Genomic DNA, 26,644 nt, shown 5'->3' with positions numbered 1-26,644 from the left:
TCTTTTTTATGACTGAAAAAGAGTTAATCTACAGTTAAATTCAAATATATATATATATATATATATATATATATGAAATACATATTTATTTATTTTTTATTTTATTTTTTTTTAGATTTTGACAAGGCAAATGGGGTTAAGTGGCTTGCCCAAGGCTACACGGCTAGGTAATTATTAAGTGTCTGAGACCGGATTTGAACCCAGGTACTCCTGACTCCAGGGCCAGTGCTTTATCCACTGCGCCACCTAGCCACCCCTCAAATATATTTTTTAAATTATTTGTTCTCAAAAGTAAAACATTAGATTATTAAAGTCCACAAACCTTGGTTTTTCATTGACCTTAATATTTGCAAGTTTTAGGCTGAAGTGAAACAATCATAGAAAGAAACATTTTATTAGCTGAGGTCTTATTTACATTTTTATTTATTTTCTCTTTTGGAATTTGTTTTTTAGCTGAGAAAGAAATCTCATGTTTTTAATTTTTTAATTGAATTTGCCAACAAGAATTCTGAACTTTTTGCTATGTAATAGTAATGGTATGTTCTGGGTTCTCTTAAGCCTCACCCAACATGCCTAAATCTACTCACATTCAAGTTAAGAAAGACGGGTCAGAGGAATGAAATAAAATCTCATTTTAACTTCCTTTTCAAAATTGGAATCTTCATTGTTTTAGAGAAATTCTGGGATTGACTCTCTAGTGTTCATTTAGTGCTCAAATGGTCTCAATGCAAAAGGGACCTTTGCCATACTAACAATAATGCTGGATAAAGTTCTTGGGGGCTTCCCCTCCCTCCAGTGTTTTTTTAAATGGCCCCTTTAAATTGGTATAAGCTTCAAGACAGTTTGCATGACTCAAGTACTAGCTGCTAAGGACATGATGAAAACTAAAAGAATATGTATGTGTTTATTTTCTCCCTGCTTCAGAAAGATTCAAAAGGAGGCATTGTCCTGTAGGGGGATGCATAGCTGGCACTTTGGGATAAGGAGAAGGTGTAATTCGATCACATGTAACCCTAACTACAATGCATTACCTTTCCTTGGTAGTGGGTGATGGGATTAGTTCAAGTCTTAACTGAATGACCCTTTGGAGTATCATCTGGGGTTTAGACTTGACTAAAAGGAAGAACTGAAAATTTGCTGGTTAATCTAAAAACAGAAAGCTTCAGGGCAGAGTTGTAACAACCTTCTCTAAAATAAACTGTTCCAGGAGCAGAAGGTATCAACAAGCATGTTCCACAAGTAGAAATTCACAGCTTTGGAGGCAGAAGTGGTGAAGAGTAGAATATCAGTAGTCGAAATCCACTGGAGGCAGGATAGGGTAGCAGTGGCAAGGTTTTCCTGGTACTTCCACACTAAGGGAGGCAGTGAGAGGGGGAGCCAAGAAGCAAGACCTAGGTAGTTGCCAGGAGACAAAGCCATGAGAACTGTCTGGAAAGGTGTTTCAGCTGTGATACACATTTCCTCCCTTTTAAAGATGAATTTCTCAGAGTAGTTCCCTTTTTTGTCAGTGCAGACTTGGTGAGACTTCACAATTTCTCCAGCTCTGAGCTTCTTTCTATTCCCTGGTAAACTTCACACCAAACTACTGTGCTCCAGCTGCTCCATCTCCAACCCAGAATTCCAAATGCTTTTGATTGGTGAGACTTTGCATTTCTAGCCTTGACCTAGAAACTCCAGCTGCTGTTTCTCCAGTCATCTTCACACTATGCTACTATGAGCAGACACCTCCTTTTCTCTCCTCCCTTCCCCAATGCCCCATTCTGGAACAATTGTCAAATTAAGACTGTCATTCCTGGAAAGGATTTATCAATAAATTGTTTTATGACTCTACTTTGACAACCTTGTGATTTCCTCAACCAAAAGAGTCTCCCTAAATGTGTTTACCAATCTGAATATAAATTCCTTGAGGCTTATCTTTGTTAGTGTTTATTATTATTATTATTATTATTATCTTTGTTGTTGTTCATTTTTCAGTCATGTCCAATTGTGACACCATTTGAGATTTTCTTGGAAATGATATATAAGTGGTTTGCCATTTTCTTTTTTGGCTCATTTTATAGATAAGTAAATGGAGGCAAACAGGATTAAGTGACTTGACCCAGGGTTACAAGATTAGTAAGCAGGATCTGAACTCCTACCCCAACATTATCTATTGAGCTGCTCCAAGGATTATCTTCTTTTCTATTTTTATGCTAGAAATTAGCACAATGTCTAGCACATGATAAACACTTAATAAATACTCTTTCATTCATTCATCTATTTATCAGCTCTGTAGTCCATGGGAGATAACCATTCATGTATGAGGCTGAGAATGCATTTCTGCTTTATTTTCCTTATTTTGCCATTCCATACTTAAATGCTTAACTGATAAAAAATCATTCACTATTTGATTCATAGATATGTCTTTTGGAGTGTCCTCTCCACTGCATACTCTAGAGCTCTAGGCTCAAGTGGGTATGAGGTTCAGCTTGTGGAGAGTCTAACCTCTAAACATAGAATTCAAGGTCTTTCTCAAATTTAGATCAGGTATAGGACTGTTATATATTCCATCTAGATGAATGAAATACTTAAAATATGGAAGATTAATTAAAAATGATAAAGTAGCCCATAACTCTTCTTGTATTTTGTTAAGTTGGTACTTAAAACATCAAAGCACAAAACATTATCTAAGACTATTAGTCAATTTGCCTTCCCTTTCGCTCTGTTTGGTGCAAGCAACTCCCTCAAGATTTGTATCTTCTGAAATTGCAAAAAATCTCCTGAATCAATCAGCTTTGGGCTACCTTCCTCTGGAACTCATAAGGTTGTCTCAAAGACTTAAAATGTCCATCTCCACATCATTTTTCAGTCATGGATGTACTAGGAAAGAAACACAAAGCAGAAGAGGCATTCAGAGTCTTGAGATCCCCACGTAGGTTCATGTGAATGAGCACATACTTATGGGACCAGCTGCCCTAGGTGTTGAATTACCTCTCAGAGAGAATTTGTAGAGAGTCCCCACTTGTATGACAAATGAATTGTAAGAGAAAGAGAGGTCAAGCATAAGTTTTCTCTCTCCTTTAAAAGTATGCTGATGAAACTTAGTCTGACTCAGGGACTGAACTTCATTTGATATATCCCTCTCCCCCCTATTGTCATTATAAGTTCCAAAGGATTACAGCATTACCCCCAAAGTGCCAAGTTCTTCATTTCTGAGCCTGGACACATGTGGTCAGCTGCAAATGTCCAGGGAACTCATCTCATCTCCTCACATACTCCTATGGGACTTGCTATAGCCAGAGCACATGAGGGTGGGGGTTAATCACAATGACTCCCATTATATAAGACATATTAAGTTCATTGCTAGCTACTCTAGTTGAATATTCAGTCTGGAAAACCCATTTAAAATTTTCCTCTTATTGGTAGTTATATCATGGCATAAGCAAATGGAAAGACAGAAAATCAGTGAGATCTGAAAATCAGGAGATTTGAATTTAAGAAACTATTACTATGACTTTGGGTAAGTCACTTTTTTTTTTCCTTCAAGGAGACTAGGTGGCCTCTAAGATCTCTAAATTTTTGTTGATGTTAATTCTTCATGGTCATCAGATACTCAGGTATCCTAAAGTACCTGTTATGGATAAAAGGAACTAAATGTCAGTCATAACTGAACAGTTAAGAAATATTCAAGTAGATCATTCTCAGTGGAGAGTAATCATGTGCTGAGCTGTTGAAGCATAAATAGCAAAAATATAAATGGAGATTATGCTACCCCTCTACTAGGGAAATAGCTCAATTCAAGGTTTTTTGGGGTTTTTTTGTTTTTTTAGTTTTTACAAGGCAGTGGGGTTAAGTAGCTTGCCCAAGGCTGCACAGCTAGGTAAGGCTGGATTTGAACTCAAGTACTCCTGACTCCAGGGCCAGTACTCCACTGTGCCACCTAGCTGCCCCTCAATTCAGTTTTAAAACTTCCCAACAAAATATGCTTAAAAGATAAGCCTTACATATCATCTGATGCAATTGGAAGGAACATGGGATTTGAAGTCAGAGGATCAGGGTTCAAATTCTGTTTTAATCCCTTCCCATCTGTCAAAATACAAATCACTTAGACTCTTTGGACCTCAGTTTCCTCATCTGTAATATAAGTTTATAATATAGGCTTTCCTCATCTGTAATATAGGTCTTTAAAGTTCCCTTTTCAGCTCTAAATCTATGATTGTATGCATATCTTACCCAGATTCATGTCTTCTGAGAAGTCCTGGCTTGGGACATCATCTCTGATGAAAGTAAAGCTGCAAAAAATCTTCTCTGAGTACAGTCAACTCTGAACTACTTTCCCTTTGGAGTTTTCTTGGCAGTGATATTGGAATAACTTGTATTTCCTCTTGCAGCTTATTTTTTAGATGAGGAAACTGAGGTCAAAAGGATTAAATAATTTGCCTAGGATTACAACTAGTAAGTGTCTAAAACAAGATTTGAACACCTGAAACTGAATTTTCCTGACTTCAAACTCTTATCCACTGCACCAGCAGGCCACTCCCAAGTTTCTAAATTAGATGTTCAAGAAACATATTGAATATATGAATATGTAAGCAAGGAAATAAAAAGTGGTCTTAATATAGTATATCCTATTGAACACTTACTCTTGAATGATCCTACTTTTCTCCATCACCAGTATCACTATGATTCTTTGGACCTCTTTAGTACTGTGTTGGGCTTTGATCTACTGAGACTATTTGCATATCTCAGGTGACTGGGAACCATTCAAGATCCCCTTCCTGCTCTTGAGTCTTGAAAATATGTTCTAATAACCAGTATTTGGAGGGCAGTTAAGTGATGCAGTGGATAGAGCACTGGCCCTGGAGTCAGGAGGACATGAGTTCAAATTCGGCCTCAGACATTTCATGGGCAACTCACTTACCCCATTGCCCTGCAAAAACAAGCAAAAAAAAAAGCCAGTATTTACATAATACATTGAAAATTTAAAAATAAAGTATCCTCTGACCCATAGTAGTGACACCCTCAAGGATGCCCAGCTAGTAGGAAGCTGGATTTGGGCTAGAACTTGGGCCTTCTGGCTCCACTCCTTTACACTCTGCCTTTAATCTTGGGGTATATACATTATACTGACCAGTAGAAGAAGGGATTTTTTTCTTGGATTCAAATTGTCTTTATTTGTCCAGAATTCCCCTGTATACTAAAGTGATTGTGCCTAATTCTTGAATGATCTTGGCTTAAAACAATCCAAGAGCCCCCTATTGATGTGAAATAAATTCCTGAAGCAAAGATTGAGACAGGATTCAGACAGAAACCTCCAATTCACCATTCTGTTCAATTGATGAGTGGCAATCATATTTCAAGAGCCACAAAAACACAACTAGGTCCAAATTCTTTCCAAAGCCTAATAAACTTCAGAAGGAAACTGGAGAAGGCAGCAAATTACAAAAAGGTATAGGTCAAAAGCAAGGTAGAAAGTTCATTTTTATTTTTATAAAGTATAGTCTTCTAAAGTATATAGCTTCCTAATTTAATTTCTCTCAGCCTCTCCCCTATACTCTTACTTACTCATTTCTAGTTTAGAGCTCAGAAATTAAAAAGTATTTCTGTATAACCTGATTCCCATCTATCTGTGTTAAAAAAGATATCATTGTTTTTCTATCAAATAATTTGAATAACTTCCTCATGTTTGCTTGCTTGACTAAAAATGGTACATGATTGAAAAGGAACTTTTATAAAGCAGTTGCAATAGATAAATTGGACCCATAAGAAACTGACTTTCTGTGCTTCAGGCCAAAGAATTTTTCAAGCCTGCTGATTGACAGAAGTGAGTGGGAGGTGTCATATTGAGGAACCCATTATTTTATTAAGAAAGCATATTAGGATATCCTATATGATTTTTACCTGAGCTAGTAGATTTAGTGACTCATACAATAGGGATTTTTTTAAATGTTTCAACTCCAAGTAGAATATTAAAAATAGAAAAAAAGGGTTTTCCAAATTCTATTAGATGGTGGCTCAGATACTATTATTTAGAAAATCAGAGAGCCCCTAAAAAAGGGAGGAAGTAGGGGTTTTGTAAGATATACCTGGTTTTAATTCTTATTTTAGTTTTTTTGCAAGGCAAATGGGGTCAAGTGGCTTGCCCAAGGCCACACAGCTAGGTGTCTGAGGCTAGATTTGAACTCAGGTACTCCTGACTCCAAGCTGTTACTCTATCCACTGCGCCACCTACCACCCCTCCTGGTTTTAATTCTTTTTTTTTTAGGGTTTTTTTTTTTTTTTTTTGCTAGGCAATGAGGCTTGCCCAAGGCCACACAGCTAGGTAATTATTAAGTATCTGAGACCAGATTTGAACCCAGGTACTCCTGACTCCAGGGCCGGTGCTTTATCCACTGCGCCACCTAGCTGCCCCTTTAATTCTTAATTAGTCTTTTCTTTCTACCAAAAATTGTATGTAAGGAACTTTTTGTCAATCAATAATTATTTATTTAGTGCCTGCTATCTGCCAGATACAAAGAAAGTTTTTAAAAATGGAAAAAAAGAAAGGAAAAAAATGGAAAGGAAAGAAAAATAACTTAGAGGCAAGTTAGATGAATAGCTTACTAAGCCTGAAGTCAGAAAAAACCTCAATTCAGATTTATTCTTAGTCTCTTAATAGTTTTGTGATCTTGGGTAAGTTACTTAACCTCTGTTTGCCTCAGTTTACTTAACCATAAAATAGGGATAATACTAGCAACTTTCTTTCATAGATTGTTATTGTCATGAAGTCATTTCTGACTCAGTGTCTCCTGGGGTTTTCTTGGCAAAATTCTCAAGTGATTTGACATTTCCTTTTCCAGATGAGGAACTGAGACAGACAGGGTTAAAGTGATTTTCCCAGGGTCACATAGTTAGTATCTGAGGCCAGATTTGAATTCTTAAAGATGAATCTTCCTGATTCCAAGTCCAGGGCTCTATCTATAATGATACCTAACTGCCCAGTTTCCATAGATGAACAAATAAATTAGAAAATATTGTAAAGCATTTAGCAGATTCCTGGCATATGACAGGAACTTGATTAATGCTTATTTTAAAAACAAACAAAAATAGTCCTTTCTCTCATGGAGTTCATAGTCTAATTGGGTAGACAACATGTAAATAGCTATATACAAAAAGAATATGTGTGTATACATTTTTCTACACATATAAACATATATTTATATATTACTATATATGTGGCAAATTGATAATGATATAAAAAGGAAGGCACTAAAATTAAGGCTTCCTAGGAGTTAATTACCCAGTGGAGAAGAATGAATTCTTTTCATTGTACCTCCTAAAGGACTACTGAATTAGCAAATAAAAGTAAGTAGCTTTCACAGAAAAGTTCAACTAAGTTAGTGCCTCTTAAAATGGTACCTTGTAGTGGTCAATTCACCTTCAGAGGGAACTCAGTTGCATTTTCTAGTTTTCACTGGTGGAATTGGGTCATACCTAACTCAAAGTGTTTGTTTTAATCAAAATTCTCCAGGGGAACACAAAAAACTAAACTGCCTATCCTAAAGCATGCATAGCTTGAAATGAAGAATTGAACAAACTCAACATAATAGACTTAGTTTAGCTTTCATTGTTATGTTTCCTGACCTCTGTGTAGATTGCTGTATGAATGCTGTATATTATAAGTACCTCTCAGTGCCCCAAGAGAGATTGCTTGCTGTGCCCTATCACTAAGGCATTCATTGCAATCAACCATCTTGCCATGGAAAACCAAAAAAAAAAAATCTCAGTTAAGATGCTTCACAGATGTTATCTTGGTAATTCAAGCCATTCTCAATTGCAGCCATGCATACCTATTTAACTGGTACTGGGGTTGGTGGAGTGAGAAACAGGATAAAATGCCATTTTTTTCTTTACTAATCTGTATCTCTTACACTTACAGTTATGTAAAGCAGCAGACTCACTCCCTGAGTCTATTTGAGGAAAAATGCCTTTGTGAAGGAGGAATTCATGTCTCTCAAATTCCCTTTCTCCCAATGAGACCTTGAAGGATAATTTTGGAGAAGACATAAACAGAATAATAGTGTCTTTGGTTCTGAGCACCACATTTTTAGAGTGATGTTCAGTGTATCAGAATGGTGTAGCTAGAATGTCAAGGGACCCGAAAATATATATTCCAGATATAAGAGGAATAATTGAAAGAAATAAAGTTGTATGACCTGGAAAAGAGAAGAGACTGGTATAGCTGAAGAGGACAGAATAAATTATCTTCACATATTTAGAAGGTTCTTATTTTGGAAAGGGATTAGATTATTTTTCTGCATTGCTCCACAGAGTAGAACTATGATTAATTGATAGATAAGAAGGGACTTTCATAGAATTTTAGAGCTAGAAAGAGCCTTGGAGAAGTTCAACACTCTCATTTTCAGAATAAGAAAATAGAGGTCCTTAGGTCAAAAGATAGGAAGTGGTAGAATCAAGTTTAGAACCCAGGTCTTCCAAATCAATCTAGTGCTCTTTCCACTGTTTCCCTTGCTACTTAGCAAATTTGTACTAAATAGAAGCTGAATGTACACCTATCAGAAACTGAATATAAAAGATGAATTTCTATATTGGGCAGGAAGTTGGAATGAAACAAAAATATACAAACAAAAATTTAAATTTACATTTAAATGTCATTATATGAGAAACAAAGTATATTGATAGTCCATAAATATTTATTAAGTTCCTTCTATGTGCTGGGGATACAAAAGAAAGTCCTGCTATTTGGGGCAGCTAGGTGGCTCAGTGGATAGAGCACCGGCCCTGGAGTCAGGAATACCTGAGTTCAAATCCAGCCTCAGACACTTAATAATTACCTAGCTGTGTGGCCTTGGGCAAGCCACTTAACCCCATTGCCCTACAAAAAAAAAAAAAACCCTAAAAGAAAAGAAAAGAGAAGAAAGTCCGGCTATGAATGAACTCATAGTCTAATGGGGGATGGGGGATACTACATGCAAACTGTACAAATAAACTATAAATTTGAAATAATCAGCATAAGAAAGGCAGTAGAATTAAGGGGGTTGTGAAAGGTTTCATATAGAAGGTAGGACTTTAGATGAGACTTGAAAGAAGCCAGGGAAACCAGTAAATGGAGATGAGAAGGGAGAGCATTCCAGGCATGGTGGACAGGCAATGAAAATGCCCAGAACTGGGAGATGGTGTGTTTTGTTTGAGGAATAGCAAGGAGGCCCATGTGACTGGTTTGCTGAGTATATGTTGGGAATGGGTGTGTAAGACAGAAGACTGAAGGTTATGACGCCATTTAAAAAATCCTACTTTTGATTTATGAATCTAGGCAAGTCACTTATCCTACAAGTGACACAGAACTATAAATTATAGATGAATTATCAATTTGTATCAGTGAAATGTTTTTCCATACCAGAAATTAAATAACAGGATTAAGTCATGTCAAGACCAACCCAACCCTCCCCCCATCCCCCCCAAACTAGCACTTTACATATGGTAGACCCTAACATAATGATAAATATACAACTAATCCGCACAACAACCTTGTGAGATAGGTGGTCTTATTTTCAATATTGTACAGAAGAAGAAGAAAGTGAACCTGAGAGGAATTAAATGTTTTAGCCAAGTAAACATAGCTTAGTGATGGATCCAGGATTATCTTCACTTACATGAGAAAAGGAAGGAGAAAGTGGAAGACCATAGTTATAATTAGACATCTCTCCCATAAGGGAATACTAACTTGTTTGGAAATGGACAAATAATAATAGTTCACATTTCTGTACCAATTTAGGATTAACAAAAGCACTTTTTTTCACTACAGTCCAATGAGGTAGGTCAAATAAATATGATTATGTTTATTCTGTCTCAGTTTAAGCTTCAGATTTTCTGGTGGTCCAACCATTGTCAGAACTCTACTCTTGTGACTCTAAACTCAATGCTTTTTCCAACATTCCACACTGTTCTTTATTGATGGTTTTGTGTAGTGTTGTTAATTCAGATAGATTCTGAGGATTGTGCATTGACTTAGAAAAATATATATTGATATTATTCACATTTTATTGTAATTTTATTTGGGGATTATCTCCCAATTCCATTTTAGTCACATACTTTACACCTCTGCTTTAGTCTGTAAAGCTCACTTCATCCAGTGCTAATTAGGGACAATGGGAATAAAATTCATGAACATATTGTATGTATCTTGAAAAGAGCCTCTTGTTTCATTGCAGAAAACTTCCTTATAATAGCTCTCTAGTAAAATGAGAAGACCAGATCCTTCACATAGGGACTACTCATCAAGTTCCCTTGGGCATGCTCACTTCTCTTATGCAAAATGGTTAACATTTACTGGTTCTTAGTCAAACACCAGCTCTAGATGAGACTTTGCTGAATTCAGGTATTATATGGATGATTTTTCTTGGGAGCTTCGTGTATTTGTGGGTCTTTCATGGGCATATGCATATTTATGTAACTATATACATACATACATATGTATACAAACATTGATGGGGATAGCAATAAAATTAATTTTATTCTGTAGCATTAGATTTTTATTTTATTAGTTTAATAGTCTAGCCAGATAAAGTCCCTTTTGCAGTATTATAGAGTAAGCTTAATTGTGGGTGATTTCATTCTGCCCCTTTTATGTTGAAGCCAGGGGCTTGCGTCATACAACAGTAAAGTTGGACAGTTTTTATTTGCATGTGAATCATAGCTTTTCCAGATGAATGTCACTTACTTGGAATTTTTGTCTGATTTTGTTTTTGTTTTTGTCTCTTGGGGTTTTTCCATTGGGTTCTTTGGCTAACCAAAAAAAAATTTTTTTTTGAGGAAAAGTTCAATCTGACTAGAGCAGGGTTTGAATTGGCAACTAAAAAAGGAGAATGTTATGAATGTGAAAAAAAAGAAAACAGATGCTTTATTTTGCTTTGAGGGAGGGATTGAGGCCAAGTCAAATTGAGAACTCTAATTTAGGAATGGTGTTATTACAGGTCATTGGGAGTCAGTTACTAGCTAAATTGGGAGGCCATAGTCACATGAAGAAGCAGCAAAGTCAGATCACATGGTGTCAATCCAGGATATCTTTTAGAAGGAAGTCTCATTTTATTTACTACACATTTGAAATGCAATTGCTTTTACATTGAAAAAATATAACCAACTTATTGGGAGTTTATTGTTTGTCACCCATATTCATTAGGGTTTTCTTGCAGCTAGCATATGCATACACTGGTTCTTCCAATATGAGCAACTCCAGTGGCATCTTTTTGATGTGTCTGTGCCAAATGCATTTATCACCTCACATATCCTTATCTCAGAGGGGTTTCCCACCTAAAGGGCTTTTCCATATAGGCAGCCTAGTCACATGTTCATATACCTTAAACACAAAAAAACAAAAATAAACTAATGATGAATTCTATTTATTAGATTATCTTCCAGTTCCCCCAGAGGATTTACTTTTTAAAAATCTGTCTGCAGAATAGCAATGACAGAATAATGTTTCTTGCCACACCACAAGAGACTGAACAAAATGTTCCTATTGAAAACATTGCAGACTTTTGGCCTTCTTGTCCATGCTGAGGACTAATCGTGAAGGGCAGTGGCAAGTAGCTGCTTTTTGTTTTAAGAAACAGAGACAAGTTTCTGGTTTGTATGAAGTCTCAGGCAGTGGTACCCCACTTCCTCTTTTTTTCTCTTCTCTTCTCTTCTCTTCTCTTCTCTTCTCTTCTCTTCTCTCTCCCATCTTCCCTCCCCCCTCCCTACCTCCCCATCTTCTTAAATGCCTCTCTCTCTCTCTCTCTCTCTCTCTCTCTCTCTCTCTCTCTCTCTCTGCCTTCTTCCCTCCCTCCCTCCCCACCACCCCATCTTCTTAAATAAAGGAATGTAGAAAAAAATAAGATTTAGTAAACTAGATTAAGGCCTGGCCAAGATAGTGCTCATGCCCTAGAGAAAAGGGTCAAATTCTATAAGGGTCACAATTAGTAGGTTTGTGACATAGATAGTTCATGTGGTGTTGCCTAAGGCATGAGAACAAGCAATGCTTGTTATCAAGGTTAGGAATAGAAGGCGTATGGAAACTTTCTAAAAAAAGGCAGCATAGTCCACTGGACTCTTCAGGACTAGTTAGTTATCTGCCAAGAAACTTGGGTTTGAGTTCTGTCTCCATTACTAAATTTCTAGGTGATCTTGGGCAAGTCATTCAGTTTATCTGTTTCTCTCAGATTTTCTTATCTGGGATTGGTATTTTTTTATCTGGTACTGATGATTTTGACCAATGAAATCTACTACAGAAAATACAAATGATTAAAGAACTATCTTTTTAATGAATGACATGCAAGGTGTTTCCAGCTGATTAGAGGAATAAAGGTGCCCTATAAGCCTCTGTCTTTGTAACACTGCTGGTCATTGCTCTCCTCTGTCACCTACCATCCTCTGACATCACAATCCCTCTCCCACCCACTCAACAATGGGGAGCTATGCTCAGAGGACACCAGGGAAGGGAAGAAAAAGAGGAGGGCAAGGTGGAGAGGGAGGAGATGGAGTAATCCCTTATGTTATAATTCTATCAACCCACCAATTTTTCACTTACCATCTGGTTCAACTGTAATGTGTTCAGCTCCATATGACCTGTGCAGCTTTCTGTATCCTCCCTCAAAGATTCAGCAAAATATTATGGTCCTGGAATCCGAGATAATTTCATTTCTCTTGCTGAATATCTCACAGTACTGTGTCTTCAGACCTCTGAATTGATGCTGGATGCTACTTCTTCACCAAACTGCCATCAGGAACAACCAATTAGAGGTAATGTTCTGGCAGCTTAGCTCAGGGCTTTTCTGAATATAACCATACCAAGACATAGAATTGGAAGTGATCTTAGAAATCATTCTGATCCAGCAACTTAATTTTACACATGAGAAATCTGGTCTTCAAAAAGTGAAGTGACTTCCTCAAGATATTCTCAGATCATCTTTCTGTGTGATTGGAGGTTTATAGAGTATTATGTTAACAAGGGTTTTATTTGTTTTGGTGGGGGAAGGATAGGGATTTATATGTGTCTTTTATTTTTTTATGAAAGATTATGTAAAGCTAAAATGCAAACTAGATCAAAAAAACTTTTTTGTTGTTTCTTCATGTGCTACTAAAGTATAAAACAGGCAAGGCTGCTTTTTTAGGCTTGTCAAAAGATGGGCTACTTGTCAGTCAATCAGTAAACATTTATTAAGTACCTACAATCTATTAGTCACTCTGCCTATGTGCCAAATTGTGCTATGTGTTTGGGATAGATCCAAAGAAAAGCAAAAGATAGTAACTGCCCTCAAGGAGTCACAGAGTCTAATGGGGAGACTTCGTGCACACAACTATATACAAATAATATATACAGAATAATTTGGAGATAATCAACAGAGGAGGGTTGGGATTCTTGTGAAAGATGAGATTTTAAGTGGGACTGAGGAAGCCAGGGAAACCAAGAGTTAGAAAAGGAGGGAATATTTGCAGGCATGAGGGTTTGCCAGTTAAATTCCCAGAATTGGGAAAATGGAGTATCCTTTGTTTGAGGAAAAGCAAAGAGACCAGTGTCACTGTATTGAAGATTATATTCTGGGGTGGTAAAATGTGACAAGACTGGAAAGGTTGCAAAAGGGGCATGGGTGGGTTAGGGGAAGGGCCAGGAGGAGGTAAGGGTCAGGTAATATATAACTTTGAACTCCAAACTCAGAGGATTTTACAATTGATCCTGGAGGTGATAGTTTGTTGGAATTTGTTGAATAGGAGAATGATAGTCAGATCCATGCTTAAGAAAATCTCTGACAGTGGAATGGAGGGAGAGTTGAGGCACCCAAAGACCCAGTAGCAAACTATTGCAGTAGCAGGAAGTGATGAGGGATCTGTACCAGGATGGTGATAGTATCAGAGGAAAGAACAGGGAAAATACTAAAGATATTATGAAGGCAAAATTGACAGGTCTTGGCAACAGATTGCATATATGGAGGGAGGGAGAGAGAGAGAGAGAGAGAGAGAGAGAGAGGTCAAGTTTAACATTTAGGTTGCAATTCTGAGTAACTGGGAAGATGATGATACCCTCTAAACTAAAGGGAAGATAGGAAGAGAGAGGAAAAGATAATGAGTTCAGTTTTGGACTTATTGATTTTAAGATACCTGATGGGACATACAGGTTGAGATGTCTATAATATTGAGTTGGAAATATGCAAGATAGAGAGATTAGGACCAGATAAACAGAAAAGATAATTGAATCTATGGCATCCTATGAGATCACCAAATGAAATAATTTAGCAGGAGAAGAGAAGAGAGCTCAGGACAGAGTCCTGTGAGAAACTCACAGTTAGTGGATCTGCCCTGGATGAAAATTTAGGAAAGGAGACTGAGAAGGATTAGTCAGATAGGCAGGAGGAGAACCAAGTTATAGAGTAGTATCATGAAAATCTATAGAAAAGGGAGAATCAAAGAGAAAATGGTGAACTGCAATGCAGAAAGAGGTCTAGAAGGATGAGGACTGAGAAAAGGTCATTAAATGTGGTAATTAGGAGATTAATGAGTTCACCGATGAGGTCAGAAGCCAGACTATACAGAAGAAGAGAATGAGAGAAAAGCAAAGGAAGGTTCCTATTAGTCTGCAGAATTGCCAGGACAAATCAGAAGTCTCAAAGAAACAAGACTTTTCCTAGTGGGTTTGTATTATTCTATTGTCAGTCAACTTCCAGGTGTAAGAAAAAAAATGAAAGACACCTTATTTTTGAAGACACCTCAAAGGCCAACCTAGTATAATTCATATTCTATAACATGCTAGAAGTATTCATTGTCTTTATTTCAATACCTCCAGGGAGGAGAAAGCCCACTCCCTATCTCAGAAGCCCATTTGATACCTCTATTTTAAAGGAAAATGTCCCCTCTCATCAAACCCACATTTGCCTCCTCTTTTTTGAAAATAATTTCCTTCCATTGTTCCTAGTTCTCCTCTCTGGAGCTAAGTAGAAAAAAGTATACTAATCCTCCTCTGATAATCCTTAAGATATTTGTACATAACTGTCCCATCCCCTTTTGAGTCTTTTTTTTCCCCAGGTTTTAACCATTTCCTTCATTATGGTATGTCTCAAGACTCATTCACTATTTTATCTGCCCTCCTCTGAATTCTCTCGATTTTATTCCAAAAATTTCCTAAAATGGAGCACCTAGAACTGAACACACTATATTCCAGATGTGGTCTGAGTAAATTGAGTCTGGTGTACACAACCAAACTTTGATACTTTTAATATGATTATGGCCAAGCCACTTAAGCTGTCCTCTTGTAGACTAGGGGATAATTCATGCTTCATAAGGTTGTTAAGAAAGAACTCTGAAAACTACAAAGTGCCAAAAGTGGATTTTTTTATTATACCACTCTGCTTTTAAAAGTGGGAGTGGGGTGGAGGAAAGAGGTTTCCTAAGCCATTGAGCTTCACAAAAAGGAAAATATTCAAGATGAGATTTTAATGTGTAAAAGAAATTTATCCATACCAGGTGAACCCTTTACTGAAGTATACATTTCTTTTGTTGGATGAAGAAAGGAATAGCACTATTGACTGAGCTATAACCCTCTTGGGAATTTAAATAGCTGGATAAATTTCAGTAGTTCAGTTTTGGAAGCAAGTGAGCCCATGCCATAAAACATCTGTGGAGGAAGACCCTGCAGCAGGTAAAAGGTGTCTTTTTTTCTTCCATTAACCACATCACCAGACCTATTAGAACCATAAGAGAAAGTACATCCAGTATATATCAGACACAACATATAGATGTGGAAAGATAGACACAGTTTTTGAAAAGACCCATAGGGAAAGGGAGAACTTCCTTTGTGGCAGAAAGGAGTTATGTGGTGACTATAGACTTCAGAAAGGAGCAGACCCTGGGAGTTCAGCTGGGGAGCCCACCCATTAGAGACACTGCCCATAGAGTTACATTAGGACATTATAAAGAGAAAAAAGACTTTAGGTTATATGGTACTAGAGGCTGTGAATTATATATCCTTTACCACATGTGTTTCATCCTGTGTTAATGGATGTCCTCCTGGGGTTTGAGCCCACATTTCCCATGGATGTTATATTTGTGAGAGAGCATACCATACTAAGTTTATTTGGAGAATATTTTGTAGCAGCTGTTCTTATTAAATGTCTTTGCTGAAAGCTATTTAAGTCCTCTGACAGGTTGTATGTCCAAGTAGTAATGTCTCTAATCTATTCACAATTTAATCTCAAAACTCGGAGGACAATGCACTTCTCTCCATCTTTCTGTTCTCCCTCTCTGACTCCAGTCCTTTCTCTCTTTCATCAGGCTCTTTCCTATTTTTTACACTGATTCTTCCTACCCCCTTTGAAAAAGAAAATGAGGTTCTAAATCTAATTCTTGCTTGTGTACCAGCAGCTGATCTCTCATTAATAAACCTTCTGATTTTAAGCTCTAGACTAGACTATAATCATTGCCAAGGGGCTGTTTATCCCATAACTACCAAATTGTTCTGGGACTAATTTCAGGGTGCCCCAGTTTTCCATCCTCAAACCTTTCTTATCCTCCCATGTAAAATGGACAAAATATTAAAAAATTAGAAAATAATGACAAAATCAATTTATAAACATTTTTCTGAAACATTTTTGTGAACTACTGAAAATTCTTATTAAAACACTTTATTTTGGGGCAGCTAGGTGGTGCAGTGGATAGAGCACCAGCCCTGGAATCAGGAGTACCTAAGTTCAAATCTGGTCTGTGTGGACTTGGGCAAGCCACTTTACCCCATTGCCTAACCAAAAAAAAAAAAAAAAAAAAAAAACTACTTTATTTTGATCAAGCACAATTTATCAAGGTAAGGGAGAGAATGATTCTTTGCAAAAAAAAAAAAATTCATGGAGACAAAGTCAGAGGGCCCAATCATTTTTATGCAGAGGAGGAAAACAAACTTCACAACAACCCTATGAGATAGGTGCTATTATTGAAGAAACTGAAACAGGTAGCAGTTAAGTGATTTGTCCAAGGTCACACAATTTAGTATCTGAGGTCATATTTGAACTCAGGATCTTCCTGACTCCAGTGCTGTTATTTATTGCCTCCTAGCTTAGCTGTACATAAATCAAATCAGTGAGCATTATGAAATCTTTAGCCAGGCCCTGAGCTAAAGATATCTGGGGGGGGGGGGGGGAGTTAATAATTTCGAACTTTAGAATACAATATAAATACCAGTTATTATTACATTAGAAAGGAAAGGGTCTAGCTGGTCAGATGACACTGAAGTCCTACCTGATTGAGTGTTTCACTTGAATTTTTAAAATGGTACTTTCTTGGATACTGTCTCCAGCTTTCATCCCAGGTCTCTTACCACCCAATTAAGAAACTATCAAGCCCCTCCTCCCCTTACCTTCCCACATCTCATCCCCACCATTCTTTGAAACTTGAAGGAAATAAAAATTGCACTTCCCCATAGAGAAACTGGGGACCTCTGCTCTGAAGCAATAACTGTTATACCAGGAAACTGGGGTATGATGACAGAGGCACTCAGCTGCAAATATCAGGAGAGAGAAGGCTCAATCTCACCATGCTTTGCTCCTATACAAAGTAGACTATTAGAATGGATTACCTGTCCCTTTGCATTTATTTGAGATCTCTCAGTGTTGGCTAAATAGCCTCTAAACTGAATCCAAAAGGGAAGATGTGTCTCTGACTCCCTCTACAGGTCTGGACTAAATGGGGACTGCCTAATTTTGCTAGGTCAGTAAATTCCAAGATTTGGATTTACTTGGGATTGAATTTAAAAATGGTTGATTGGTAACAAAAGAAAAGAAAAGCTTTAAATCATTTATTCTTTGCCCTTATCACAATAAATTGTTCTAAGTTTAAAAAAAATGTTTCTACAGATTTCTCAACTCACAGAGGAAGAAGATGCTTATAAACTAAGTTTGTCATCAATTTTCTATTGATCTCATACTTGGAAAATATAAATGCTGGTCCATGGAAAGAATAGCAATTTCAAATTCATTCACTTGTAATCTGAGTATTCACATACACACATACTTCTGAGTTTTGACAGGATAGTGTCTAAATTTTTGAAGATTCATTTCTTATTTTGAACATGTAGGAAGAGGGTGACCTGACATTTTGCTGTTGACATGAGAAAACCATTTTTTTACTGAGATATAAAGCATATTTTGGGGGGGAAATTTTTATTTCAAGACATTTTAATATTGACACAGCATTTAGTATTACTTTGATATTTTTCATATTTCTCAGATCAGTATTATTCCTTTTTAACCTCAATGACGAAGAAACACAGAGAAGTTAAAGCAATTTGAGATTATGAATACAAAGGATAATTCAGGATTAAAACACATTCCCTTGAGTTCTTTTCCTTGCAATAATCTTCTGAAACCTTTTTCATTATGCAATGTATCAAGAAACAAGGTCCACAAAAGTTCAATGTGGACACTTTTTGGGGAGGGCGCTCTAACAAGGCTTTTTTTTTTCCAAAGCAATGGGGTTAAGTGGCTTGCCCAAGGCCACACGGTTAGATAATTAAGTATCTAAGGTTGAATTTGAACCCAGGTACTCCTGACTCCAAGGCAGGTGCTCTATTCACTGCTCCACCTAGCTGCCCCACTAACAAGGCTTTTTAAAAAAGTTTTAAGTGTGTTCATGTGAGTAACCTGTGGAGCTAACATATTTGATATTACAATTAGATTTCTTTCATGATTTGATCTCCTCAGTTCCTTCCAAGATACTTTCTAGGTGGCACAGTGAATAGAGCACCAGCCCTGAAGTCAGAAATACCTGAGTTCAAATCTGGCCTCAGACACTTAATAATTACCTAGCTGTGTGGCCTTGGGTGAGCCACTTAATCCCATTAGCCTTGCAAAAACCTAAAACAAAAACAAAAGATACTTTCTTCTGTAGACTCAAAAATCTGGCAAATAGTTGTACTTACTCTTGGGGTTCTCATTTTCAGATTGTGCTCATTGAAACACATTGAAAAACCTTTCTCAGACAAAATTGTATAGTGCTTTCCCCTTAGTGTTAGTATAGTTAGTTATTTAGTTAGTTAGTCAGTCTTGAAAAACAACAGTGTAAAGTGGATTCTTTAAAAAAGGGAAGAAATTTAACCTTAAAATCAATGAGATCTTAAGCTTCTTGCTATTCAGATGTCCTTTATATATCTTTTCTTTTAAAAAAAGATATCTATAGTTTTTAAAGAATTTGTTAATGCATTCATCAAAAGAAAAGGATGATTATACATTTTTCACCTCTAATTTTTGGTGATAATGTTATGAGATGCTATTAAGAACAGTCATTTTTAAGGGGCAGCTGGGTGGCACAGTGGATAAAGCACTGGCCCTGGAGTCAGGAGTACCTGAGTTCAAATCCAGCCTCAGACACTTAATAATTACCTAGCAGTGTGGCCTTGAGCAAGCCACTTCACCCCAATTTGCCTTGCAAAAAAAACCTAATTAAAAAAAAGAACATAGTCATTTTTCTTCAGAGATATTATGACAGATCATATTTTTACTAATATGATGTTCTTTCTACCCTGAGTTTTCATGTACATTTTTTCCTCTCCAACAGATATTTTTGAAAGTTAAGTCATATGAACTATAATCTAATTTTGTTATCTCTGAATATTATATAATTGAGATGTCTCTAAAATCTTCATTGTGAAGATCATGCATTATTTCTTTTCCAGCACATGGGGAATTCCATTTTAAACTGTAAACAGTATTGGGAAAATTTGGCCAGAATAAAAAAAATTTAATGGGCTAATTTTTTTCATTCCTAAAATGTTCATATTTTGATCCCAAATTAAAGTGAAAGTTATCAGACAACTCAGAGATATGACCCCACATGTTTTTTGCTATGTCCTTCTTGATGACATTTATAACAGTTTGCATTTGAGCAAAATGTCATGAAATATGTGTCTTTCATCCAATCCGTATACCAGATTGAATTAAAGGGACACTTCATCTTGATAGCAAAATAGAGATCTCTGGAATGGGAAACAAGAAGTGTCTAACAATAAATATAAATAAAAATATAACATTGAAAAACAGAAGCATTGAAGTGAGGGTAGGAAAGGGGCTTGTGATTTCATTGATATAGGGAACTCCTAGATGAGAAAATTCCATATATATTGACAGGTTGAGCAACTTCTATAATTTAGAGCTTAGAGAGTTGCCAAGGGCCCTGAGAGGCTGTGACTTACTTGCTCAAGATCACATGAAGTCAATATGAGTCAGAGGTAGGATTTACTGCATTCATATGCCCTTCCACTTCCATTATTCACCTGAAGATGCATGAGGAATTTGGATTGAAACATTTAATTCCCTTGGGATTACTGTCTTCAACACTACCCCAAAGTTCAGCATTGATTCCCAGTTAGGGTTGGTGGTTCTTTTCCTTTTTTATCCAACTGTGGCTGATCAGACTAATACAAACTTGGAATGCTGTATCAAAGGTCGGGCACAAATAGTCCATGTGAAATGAAAGAGAAATCCATCTCTTCCCCATGATGAGCTGACCACATTCATGTGAACAACCTGGAGTAAACACTCCTACCTATCTCATGTTCCTCTGAGCTGCTTCAGAGAGCACAACACTTTCTCTGATAAGGATATGGCATGTTGGGTGGTCCTGTGCCAGTATCTCTCATGCTGCACAACCAATTTTAAAATCCTTAAGAGAGACCTTCAGGATGTCCCTAACCCCCTTTTTGAGTGCTTGCCCTGTGTGAATTCTCCATAAAATAGTCTTTTTGGCAAATGTACATTAACAACATCACCAGCCCATCATAGTTGTGCTCTCTATAGTAACATTTGAATGTTTGGCAGTGTAGTTCAAGAAAGGATCTCTTGCCAGAATCCTCCTAAGACAATTTAAATGGAAGAAATTCAGTTTCTTGGCAAGATGCTGATAGACTGTCCAAGGTTCACAGGCATACAACAATAAGGTCAGCACAATGGCTTTGCAGACCTTCTGTTTGGTAGTCAGTCTCATACCTCTTCTCTCCCACCCTTTCTTTTGAAGCCTCCCAAATACTGAGCTAGCACTGGACAATGCATGTGTTGTCAACCTCATTATCAGTGTGTACATGCCTGGAAAGTATACTGTCAAGGTAAGTGAACCCATCCACATATTCCTATAATTGATGGTTCCACATATGAGATGGTGTGATGCTGACTGATAGAGTTCCTATTTTTTTGTTAATTGTTAGATCCAAATTAGCACAGGCAGCAAAGAATTGATCCATACTTAGTTGCATCTCAGCTTCAGAGGCTGTACTGGGAAGATCATTCACCAACACTCTCTCTACTTTAGTCTTGGCTTATAGCCTTTTCAAGTTGAACAATTTACCATTTAGTTTTTGCTATGTCCTTCTTGATGACATTAATAACAGTTTGCATTTGAGCAAAATGTAATGAAATAATTTACCATTAGTGCAGTAGCTGACCTTGAGAACCATGTCCATCCTCAGTGAATGGCTGAAAACATTAAAAAACATGGAAGCAAGGACACAACCTTGTTTCACTCCATTGTCAACCAGCAACTCACAAGAGTATCATTCATTATTCAGAACCCAGGGAAGCATTCCATTTTGAAATTGATGTACACTACTGATGAACTTCTTCGGGCACCAAATTTTGACAGAATTTTCCACAAACCTTCATAAAAGCTTGTATCAAAGACCTTGGTCAGATCTACAAACGTATTCAGACCTCTGTTCTGTTCCTGGCATTTCTCCTGGAGTTGTTAGGCAGCAAACATACTATCAACTGTTCCTCAGCTTTTCTGCAATCACACTGACACTCTCAGGGAGGTGACTCATCTTCTAGGTAAATGATCAGTCTATTAAGGAGGACCATGGTAAGAATCTTCCCAACAGTGACTAAAAGAGAAATATCCTTGTGATTGTCACAGGACAATTTATTCTCTTTACCTTTATAAAGATGTACAATAGAGGCATCTTTGAATTCCTGGGGGATACCCTTTTCATGTCATATAACCTAGAAAATTTCAATCAGTAATGGAACTCGTAGATCTCAGCTGGAATAGAATCAGCACCAGGTGCTTTGCCATGTGAAAGAAGCTTAATGGCATTCAAAACCTCTTCTTCAGTTGGAACTTCAGGTAGGGATGGAGTGACTTTAACTTGAGGTTAATGACTTCAATATTGATTGGTGATGGTCTATTAAGAACACTGTGGAAGTGTTCTGTCCATCTCTCTAGGATCCTATCCCTATTGTTAATCTGCATCCATCAGAACTGTGGAACTGAGATGCAACATAGATTTTTGGCCTGTAAACAGCCTTCAGCATGTCATAAAAGCACTTTGGATTATTACTATCCACATAAAACTGAATTTCATCTGCCTTCTTACTGAACCAAGAGTCCTGCATCTTCATCTCTTTTTTTTTTCAAGGCAGTGGGGTTAAGTGGCTTGCCCAAGGCCACACAGCTAGGTAATTATTAAGTGTCTGAGACTGGATTTGAACCCAGGTACTCTTGACTCCAGGGCCAGTGTTTTATACACTGCGCCACCTAGCTGCTCCTTCTTCATCTTTTTTAAGTTTCACTTCTACTTTAATTTTTATGGATTAAATTCTGCCACCTTAAGAAATAGATGAACTATTATGCTTGTAAACTTTATGGATTTCTCATTTTTCATTTAGCATTTTCTGCATTTCTACATCATTTTCATCAAACCAATCTCAATGTGAGTGTGACCCAGATGAGCAAATTTCTAAAAGTTGCCCACTCTTTTTCTGCTCCACTGTTGTCAACTGTGTATTGGCTTAACTTTACCTCCAAGTTAGCAATAAACCATCCCCATGCAAAGAGGCACTATAATCTCAACACTAATTTTGCTAGTCATTTTTTCTTAGCGCTACCACTTCAGGATGAGTCTAGGATTGGTCCAGCACTCTGTATCACAGAGTGATATTGCCTCTGTCACTCTCATATACTGTCTATCTCTTCCCCTTATGGTCACATAGTCTATTAGATGCCAGTGTTTGCTGTGAAAGTACATCCTGGGGTGGCATTGCATTGCAATGATATTACATTGCATAAAGGGAAACCAGTTTTGTGATGAGGTCATGAAATGCACAAGTGACTATTGCTGTTATTTTCAGTTCCATTCTTCCCAAGGAGACTCTTCCATGTCTGAGCTGAGTGTACTCTAGCATTAAAGTCACCCAGAATTATAAGCTTGTCCTGTTTTGGTAAGGGTCTCTAGGTCTTCATAAAGGTTTTCTTTGACTTCATCAAGGTTTTTCATGGTGGGACCACAGACATTGGTATTTTCCTACAAGTGGAAATCACATTATCATGAGCTTGTTGTTTACTCCTTTTGGTGGGCATACTAGTTTGTTGACTAGATAAATTTTAATTGCAAAACCTATCCCAGTTGCCCTTCATTGTGATTACTCCAGTAAACTGTATATCCACTTCCAATTTGGCCTTCATTTGGCAGCCTTGTTTCACTTGCTGTTTGGATATGATACCTCTTGAGCTCTCTTGTAATTAGAGCTGTTCATCTTTCAGGTTTGGATCTTGTATTGTCTGAGTGTGTGCATGTGCATTCCATGCACTGATGATGAGTAGTATCATCTTTGAAGAAGTTTTTGCACATTTTTTGTGTTTCAGCCACAGGGTAGTATCTCCAGAAGTCATGGTCATCAGACCAGGGTTGGATAAGCAGACAGTTTTCTAGCCCCTTCTTCACACCAGTAAGTGAGCAGTACAATCCTTAAAAGATTGATCAAATACCCAGGGGGCTGCCAAATCCCACTGCTGCTTCCAATAAGGAGACAATCTCATGGCCTGGGCCACCTGTATTCAGGGTTGTGGCAATAGCTCCCAGTGTATCTGTACCTGCTGCTTCATCACTTGCCTTTCACAAAGATCTTTGAAATAGAAATGATAAAATATTACTGGTGTTATCTTTTGATTTGTGTGTAAATTGGTTTTAAGGGAGGCAGAATTGCACAAAGTTATTGTCCTCACTTTCTCTTCCAAAGTCATCATGGTCCAGTGACAAGATAGAGTCAAGACAATAATTTAAGAATAATCTTGGCATCTTTGATGTCTAACCAAGCTCTAAGTTCTCCACAGCACCTGCTTTGGTGTACAAAGTGCTCTCATCTGCCCATTCTGCCTGTGGAAGACTTCACATACTTGGGGTAGTCACTCCTCCTCCAACTTAATGAGGAGTTTGAGACTCCCTTGATCACCCTCAATCTGGTTTAGCCCATTTGTCAAAACAGTTTACCAGGGTATACATGCTACAGTTTCTTGGAATCACTTGTAAGAATTAGGTGACTAAGGAATTCATCAAAGGCAGAAAGCAGCCCTGAAAAGGACTCATTTGCCCTCATACCAGAGGTACTAGTCTTCATTGAACACACCCTACACCCCATCCCCAGTTATAGGAAATAACAAATCTTAGATTGCATAAATCATAGTCTTTGAGGACAATAGTCTTGCATTTTATTAGAAGCTTTATTTTTTCTGTAGGGTAATGTTCTTTTTTCTTTAGGGACTTATATTTGCTGGGCCTTACTTTAGCTTAGGGATATAACAAGCATAACAGTTCAGGGAAATCTTTGGTATGAAAACTCCACCTGGTGAGTGTAATTAAAATTATACTGGCATGAGAAGGTAGGTCACTGGAGCCCAGAGACATTTTCTTTTCTGTGTCAACCAGGAAAGGGTCTAGTATTGAAAATCGGGCTAAACAGGAGGTTATCATAGAGTAAGAAAATAAGGAGTCAAATCAAAGCAGGTTCTTAAGTCATCCTAGGCAGATCCAGAATTCTAGGAGGTCTGAGAGCTTTTAAGTAACTGCACAATTCTTTATTTACTAGCAAAACAATCCTAATTACATCAGTGCTTGGAAATAAAACTGTTTGCAAGTAGTCAGTCACTGAGATAACAGACCACAGAAAGAAAGAAAAGAAGAAGAAAGCAAGAGAGTTTGGTTGGAGAGTTTGCTCATTGAATCAAGATGGTGTATTCATAACACCTAATTCCACATGAAGATGGAATTTCTTTACTTGGCCTTCTTTGTTCTCTGACCTTTTCTATGCTGCCTATGAGTATATTCTGGATCCACTGATAGCCAGAAAGAGAAGCATCTCACAGGTGAACTTTGTCCCCTGATTGATGCTAGATTATTTTAAGAAGTCTTCTATTACCAGTCATTAAAAACAATAGGGAGGGGAAGGGGAGGGGAAGATTCCACCCCAAAACAGCATTACAAAGTACCAAACACTGACTCAATATATTCCCTTCTATCTCAATGGTCATTAAAGGAGAATCCTTAATGGTGAGCTTTCCGATGTCTAAAAAATTACCAATAGGAATGGGGGCCCTCTGGAGATTTAGGGTGACCCGTGTCTTTCCTATTTGGTCTGTAAGTGCACAGGGAATTTTAAAACATTTTCAGTAACTATTGATTATCTTACCATACATGAGGAGTTAATTAAGAACAGTGGAATGAGTTGATATCTTACTCTGGTTCCATAATACTGATACCTGTCTGTTTTCAATGAACTCTGAGGATAGAAGGTATGGCAGTAATAATGGAGACTTAAAAACCAAAAAGAAAAACAAAACAAAACAAAAAACAAGACCTGGGCATCTAGGTGATAGAGTGCCTAGAGTCAGGAAGTTGTTACTATTTAGTTGTGTCCAACTCTTTGTGACTCTGAGACCATAGCATACCAATGCTATCCATGGGGTTTATTGACAGAGATGCTGGAAGGGTTTGCCATTTCCTTCTCCAGTGGATCAAGGTAAACAGAGCACAGGATCACACATTAAGTGTCTAAGGGCAGATTTGAACTGAGGTCTTCCTGACCCAAGACCCATCTCTCTCTGTCCACAGAACCACATAGTTGCCTACAGTCAGGACTTGGAAAAGTGAATTCACTTCTGTTTGCCTCAGTTTATTCATCTGTAAAATGTTTGCCCTTCATTTTCAAAAAAGACCATGACATCAGGGAGATGATGCCATGACAAGCACATGAATTGGATTTGAGTGAGGGGATACTATGCTGTCACCAGCTTTACTTTCTCCTCCAGAGCCATCTAGGTCCAGTGGCTAGATATGAATCAGGACAACTGGAGATGACCCTGGTTGCAAGGCAATCAGGGTTAAATGACTTGCCCAAGGTCACACAGCTGATAAGAGTCAAGTAGTAGCACCTACTTCCCAGAGTTGTAAGGAAAAAATGAGATATTTGTAAAGCACCCAGCATAGTGCCTGCCACATAGTAGGGTGCTAGATATAGCACTATAATTTACTATTTTCAATTTTATGTTCCCATGTTTCAAAATGAATTTTTCCAATGCCCATCCAACAACCTATGAGCCCTCTATAGCAGAAGTCTCGAACACACAGCCTTCTTGCAACTTGCAGCACTCCTGAGTACAGCCTGAGTCAGAAAAGATGTAATTGAGAAATATTTAACAAAATAAAAAAGTTCACAAAAATATAGGTATTACATTTTAAAACTAAGTCAATATAAGACCCAAAGGTATCTTTATGGTTGTTTCAGTGGCCCCACTTCTATTTGAGTTTGACACCACACTGCTCAACAGGGATCTTGGATATTTTTCCTTATAGTTATCTAGGGAACAAACCATGGTTGCTGAGGTCAGT

At 37.5% G+C, this 26,644-nt stretch overlaps 1 protein-coding gene across 8 annotated transcripts in view; it reads left to right on the top strand.

The window, feature by feature from the left end:
- The window catches only part of SAMD4A (sterile alpha motif domain containing 4A), a 313,807-nt gene that overhangs the window by 136,360 nt on the left and 150,803 nt on the right, over positions 1–26,644 (top strand). The window contains exons 1-3 of one of the 8 annotated variants that reach the window (XM_074213457.1): positions 11,989–12,759; positions 15,518–15,649; positions 21,007–21,094. The exons of 4 other annotated variants lie outside the window; for them this stretch is intronic. In XM_074213457.1, coding sequence (XP_074069558.1) covers positions 21,040–21,094 — 55 coding nt within the window. In that variant the 5' untranslated portion in view covers positions 11,989–12,759; positions 15,518–15,649; positions 21,007–21,039. Of the gene's footprint in view, positions 1–11,988; positions 12,760–15,517; positions 15,650–21,006; positions 21,095–26,644 lie in introns of those variants that run through there. 3 more of the 8 variants (XM_074213456.1, XM_074213460.1, XM_074213458.1) reach the window with 3 other exon arrangements.

This window comes from Macrotis lagotis, chromosome 1 (assembly GCF_037893015.1).
Source record: "Macrotis lagotis isolate mMagLag1 chromosome 1, bilby.v1.9.chrom.fasta, whole genome shotgun sequence".
NCBI lineage: Eukaryota > Metazoa > Chordata > Mammalia > Peramelemorphia > Peramelidae > Macrotis > Macrotis lagotis.
The sequence above is the reverse complement of the archived record's forward strand: the minus strand, read 5'-3'. Positions and strand labels throughout refer to the sequence as shown.